This window comes from Cyprinodon variegatus, unplaced genomic scaffold, assembly GCF_000732505.1.
Source record: "Cyprinodon variegatus isolate N-32 unplaced genomic scaffold, C_variegatus-1.0 Scaffold2294, whole genome shotgun sequence".
Taxonomy (NCBI): domain Eukaryota; kingdom Metazoa; phylum Chordata; class Actinopteri; order Cyprinodontiformes; family Cyprinodontidae; genus Cyprinodon; species Cyprinodon variegatus.
The window spans coordinates 28,239-34,238 of record NW_015152747.1 but is presented as its reverse complement, the minus strand read 5'-3'; the positions used below and the strand labels follow the sequence as shown (position 1 = coordinate 34,238).

Sequence of the window (6,000 nt, the reverse complement as noted above, 5' to 3'; positions counted from 1 at the left end):
TTTTAAATGAAGCTGAATAAAATAACAATCAGAAATAGATCAAACTTTGAGCAAAAACATTCATAATACACATGAACAAATAAATAATTAACAAAGCTGCAGCAAAAATAAAAACAGGATTATGCTGACCAAAAACTATCACATTTAACCAGGAAGACAGTAATTTTAAAACAAAAAAATCCAAGAGACTCATATTGGTACATAAACACATTCTCACAAAAAGCTATTTATTATTATTTAACAAAAACCTGTGTTTACCTTTTATGCTGCAGTTCAAAGCAACCATATAATTAAACTAGGGCTGCAACTAACAATTTGCTAATAGATTAATCTGTTGATCATTTCTTCGATTAATAATCGGAGGGCCAAAGGTTCTTTAAGGAACAGTTTTCACGAAATTAAACCAGGTGAAACTCTTACTTTTCATCTTGAGGAGATCTGGATAGAGCATATTGACAGACTTAAATGCAAAATGTTGTCAGCTAAAGACATGTTTTAGAGTCTCTATACTCCAGTTAACTATTAATTGATTACTGAAGTAGTTGATGATTATTTCAATCATCGTTTAATCAAGATTAATCCCATTATTTGTGTCAGCCCTAAATTAAACTACTGAATTTAAGGCTCCAGAGAGAGAATCTATTTTTTTTTTTCTTTTATTATTTAAACTGAAATAAATTTTAACATTTGAATAAAAAGTTGTACAAGCATTCAGTAAAAGATTAAGACATTTACAGAAGCATAGTTTAACACTATTTTGTCCATCTGCTGCAGGTAAGGCATAAAGACACTTTCCTCATGAATGACAGCAGGTCCTTGTTGGGAAATCGAGTTTAATTGATAAAATTATTCATATTGATAATATATTGAGCAGTCAGAGCATTAAATCCTATTTTGGTATTTCTTATCCTTTTATCCTGGCTGCCTTTATAACAGATCCCCCATTTTTCTAGTCTTGTCTGGGTTTGGAAAAGTTAAAAGCCTTCTGACTGTCATCATGTCTCATCTTTTGCTTTCTGATCACAGGCGAATGCAAACTTCAAAATCTGTCACCATACATCAACCCAGTCTCTCAGATCAGGAAATGTATTCCTTCGTAGGATTATGAAGCTTCTTCTGAGTTTTTTTAATCTAGAATTTTCTCTTTTTTTTAATAAGGTTTCAATGTTCATTCACATAAAGTTCTGAACCAGATCTGCTTTGATATCCACCTACAAAAAAAGAAAAGAGTATATATTTCAATGCCTGAAATGTATATTTTTTTTCTTTCCAAGGTTGCTTTTAGAAAATTCCCCAAATACTGCCTAGAGGTGCTAATTAAACTATCATTGTCAGAGCTTAAATAGTTTTGCTTTTTTGGTTGAACTCAATGCAGTCAGTCCTTAATTTTAATAAATGCACTCAAATCTGTAGATCCACATGGTATAAATACAAATACCCTGGTAATATAGCGATTGTAAAATTATAAACATAAAAAACTGTCAAACTTAGTCAGTTTTTTTTTTTATCTGAAACAAAAAGTATTCATAATAAACAGTATAACATACTAGAGTACTGAACATAATACCGGTATGTACTGAAGTTATACTCAAGTTATTTTAACATCATAGTTTTAATTATTATTTAAATACTTTATACATAATCAAATATTGTTTAGTCTTTTGCTCTAAATTGTTTTTGCAATTTTATGATACAACCTAGAGTCTTTTATTATTCCCTGAAATCACTATATAATATATAATCCTTTAATAATTTTTTTATTATATAAACACTTGAAGTCATTGTATAGTTTTTATGTTTTGAATCTAAAATTGAACCTGGCTTTAAGAAAAATCAGCTTTCTATCATCATTCTAATTTGACTTCCAAATTTATTTAGATTTAAAATCTTTGTTAGCATCTTAGCATTTACTAAAATTTCTAAGCTAAATATTAACACCTCCGTGCTGTGTTTCATATCATTATATATCCTGCAATGATCACTTATTTAATTCTTTAATGACAAGAAGAAAAGATAAACATTTTTAACATCTGTTTGTTGTTGTTGTGTTTTAAGTGACAGCTGAGGAACTGTGGCGAGGCGTGCTGGCAGAATCCGGCGCTGGAGCCAGAAAGGGCAGAGGGAAGCGAACCAAACGCAAACTGAGGAGAGACCTCAATCGAGGACAGATCATTGGAGAAGGTGAACATGCATCTGTTTCTGTTTGTGTGGGTTTTTGTATAGTGGTGGTTGGCTGCGTGGGTGTTAGGGAAATCCCATCCTTGACCCATGGTTGTGAATTTGTTCTTTCAGATGCTAAAATGAAGCTAGCTTCATGTTTTCGTAACTTTTTTAAAGGTTCTATACTTTAAGCTGCCTCTAACCAATGCTGTCAAGCAGCTGATGGACACCACACTGGAATATTTACCGTGAGCCAGTCTTGGCCGATGTATTGCACTTCCTGGCTACTTTTTTCACTAATGAGTTGAGGGGTTTTGCTCTCATTCTTTTCACTGTGTCTCACAGGAGTTCTGCTTTCTTTGCCCTCAGGTTTTGTCTTGATTATTTAATATGCCTACTTACTCTGTGTTTTTAGGTCGAGGTGGTTTCTTGTGGCCTGGTCTGAATGCTCCGGTTCTAAAAGATGGCGCCGTGCAGAGCTTCAGCCGAAGGAATGATGCTGAGCAACAGGAAGTTCAGGCGGAACTAAGTAAAAACAAACACACATTGAGAAATTTGACTTTTTACCTCATTTGACTGCATTGAGAATGAGCTGAGATTTTAAATGTTGTTCTTTTGTTTTTTTAACCAAGCCAGTTTAGAACAGGAAGAATGGTGTAAAGCACTAGAAACTCTCTTTATAACCCACTAGCATAAAAAACAGCAGGGGGATATGAAGTCTTAATTTTAAGAAATTGATGCACCAGCAGCATGAGAAGTTGCCAATTTGTTTCCACTGTAATCTCTCATTTGTTAACAGTAATTACACGCCTAATGTGAGAGTATCTAAAAGTATCTTTAATGTTTACTGCTTCAAGCAACTGGAAGTGAGTCATTTCTCTGCCTTCTGTTCCTGCAGCGCGACAGAGGGATGAGTGGGAGAAGAGGAGGAGGATGAGGGTGAAGAGGGAGAGAGGCTGGACAGGGAACTCCTGGGGGGGCATCAGCCTGGGACACCCTGACCCTGGACCCAATGGAGGTAAACAGCACTTAAACACAAAGAGTTTTTGACAAGAAGTTTTCCTTTCCTATTACTTTCAACTAGAAATAACCAGAAAGCTTATTGGCCGGAATTGGGACTTTGATTCATCATACTCATCCTATCAACATTAGTTAAGCCTATTTCCCACTGAAAATACCAGGTTTGTTATTGTTAACAGTCAACCTATGTTTTTCAAACATGGGTCGACTGTTAACAGTAGGCATTTGGCCCCCCTCCCAGTGGCGAAAAAAGCTGGGTCTAACCCCTCACTGTCAGCTGCATGGCCTCCGTCCCCCGCTGCTTCGTGTCTGGTGACACCATCACGCTGTATTAGCATTGATGATTTCACCAGTGTGACAGAAATCAGAAAAGTCAATAGTGGAGAGCAACATATAAGGAAGCCAGGGCATAGTCGGTGTGCTTTATTGTTTCACTCTATTATCTTTCCAGCGCTGCGCCTTGTTTAACGAAAGTAAACAGAGTTTCAGGTAATTTATCGGGTCAGCCTGGGTCTGGTCTTCCTACAGCAGTGGTCTCCAGCCCTGGTCCTCAAGATCTACTGTACTACAGATTTTAGATGCATCCCTGCTTCAACACAGCTGAATCAAATGAATGGCTTGAAAAAGTAATCAATCATTTGATTCAGCTGTGTTGAAGCAGGGATTCATCTAAAATCTGTAGGACAGTAGATCTTGAGGACCAGGGTTGGAGACCACTGTCCTACAGCATGCTGATCAGAGCCGAGGCGACTTTAACGCGGGTCGCTTGCCGATTCGTTTGACCCGGGTCGGTGCGCATCAGTGAGCTGTTCCCACTGCCACTAAAAGCCGTTTATTTCCCGGTTCAAACAGGTTTTTCGGCCAGTGGGAAAGGGGTATTAGAGATGAAAAAAGGTTAAGAGAACTGGCATACAGTCTTGAAATTTTCAGTGTTTTCTCACTTGCTGAAGTTAGTTTGCTTGTATAATTCCTGAGCTGAGGTAAGGTCAACACCAATTATTCTCTCTAGAGATGCAATTGACCTCAGGACAGACTAAATCATAAGATGTGTCTTTATGCCTTACCAACTCAGTTGTTGTAGGAAGTACAGTCTCTGCTTGGCTTCGTTTGGCACCTTCTCTATGTTCGCCGGTCATCTCAAGAAAAGGTTGTTCCTTGGAACCAAAGGGTTATCACAGTCCAAACTGATATTTAGGATGGTGAGGGGAGACTCTAAAGCTACCTTCACACTGCTGCGTGAATTGACCCAAATCAGATTTTTTTGCCCATATGTGACCTTATCTGATCTTTTCATGGCAGTCTGAACAACACAGATCGGATTTTTTTCCAATGTGACCCAGGCCACTGGGCGATGTGTTTCTGAATCTGATACTAATTTGGTCTTTTCAAATGCGACCTGTCTGAATGGCCAGGATGCATTCATCTGATCTGAACGTCATTAATACTCAACGAAGGTCACTATTCTGCATCTTGCTACACAAAGGTGGGAAGAAAAACCATGGAGGACTATAATTCAGAGAGCAGTCTTGAAAAGATTTCATTATTAAGGACTTGCTGAGTTTGGGAGAGATATTAAGCATCGCTAGATGCACTTCAGCACTACTATACATTTACTTTCGTAACCACGGAGCACGCCTGCTTGTGACGTCATTGTGTCTTCTACTGCTCATGCGGGGCACTTAAGTTGTGTGAATGTGGTTCACACAGGATATCATATACAGGTTGCATTTACTTTGAAATGTGAACAACCATGTAAAAGAATTGGATTTCACAAAAACATCGGAATTGAGCATTGCGGCCTGCAGTGTGAATGTTGCCTAAAGGTTCACTATGATCTCCCCACTCTCCAGTGGGTCTAGTTCCAAGTGGTTTTGAGTTCAGCTGAGGACCTGCTTGTCCATCTCCTGCCTGCATGCAGACTCATCACAATGGAAAAATCTAAATAAGTCATTTTTTTTCTTAAAATAAGTCATTTTTCTTTTTTAAATAAGAGCATTTGTTCTCTAATTAAGGAGGTAAGTAAGGCACTTTGCCAATGGAGCAAAACAATTTACATTTCAAATAAGAACAAAAACAATTGCATTCTTATTTCAAGTGCATATTATGTAATTATCTAATGTTTAAAGTAAGTATACTCATTCCATTGACAAATCATTTTATTAACTTGCTCAAATTAAGGGTAAATACATTTCATTTAAGAAACGTTGACTTATTTCTGTTCTGACCAATGACAATGTAGTGAGCAAGCTTGAAAAGTTTAACAGACGGGTCCATTGAGAAGCCCTTGTTTTTTTCCATGAAAAGTGGAATGAAGGGAGAAAATTTTATAGATCGGTATTGCAAGCTCTTGTTGGGGTTTTATTTCTACTAACAGGCCATTGCAAAATTGTTCACACCCCTTAAACTTTAATACACCATCATACTCCAACTACAGACTTTGTATTTTATTAGAATTTTACAAAATACATCCTATCTTTCTTTTATTCGTTAGTCACAAGAACCTAAACTGGTGTCTAGAACTAAAATCTCCATGAGTGCAGACTGGATGATCAGCAGGGAGTCCACCTCATGACACAACAAGCCTCAAAGGCACAGCTTATTCTTGGACAGACACACCAAGTGGCACAGGAGGGTGTGAAAATAACTGTAGCTGTGGGAAAAGAGGGGAGATGGATGGATCAGCAGAGGAGTAATAAGGGCTGTGCAGCTGTGTGGGAGAATAAGAGTGACGGGTCAGTATGGGAGCCCATTATCAGCGATGAAGATGAGGCTTCGACTCAAGTGTCAAGTGGGACAATTTCCTAATTTAGAAAGACATTT

At 37.6% G+C, this 6,000-nt stretch overlaps 1 protein-coding gene across 1 annotated transcript in view; it reads left to right on the top strand.

Annotated features, from left to right (window-relative positions):
* Nucleotides 1-2,055: 2,055 nt before the first annotated feature.
* Nucleotides 2,056-6,000, top strand: part of mrps5 (mitochondrial ribosomal protein S5) — a gene marked incomplete at its 5' end in the record, with an annotated part of 29,364 nt that continues 25,419 nt past the window's right edge. The window contains 3 exons of the mRNA XM_015368958.1: nt 2,056-2,181; nt 2,576-2,689; nt 3,059-3,178. Coding sequence (XP_015224444.1) covers nt 2,056-2,181; nt 2,576-2,689; nt 3,059-3,178 — 360 coding nt within the window. The remainder of the gene's footprint in view (nt 2,182-2,575; nt 2,690-3,058; nt 3,179-6,000) is intronic.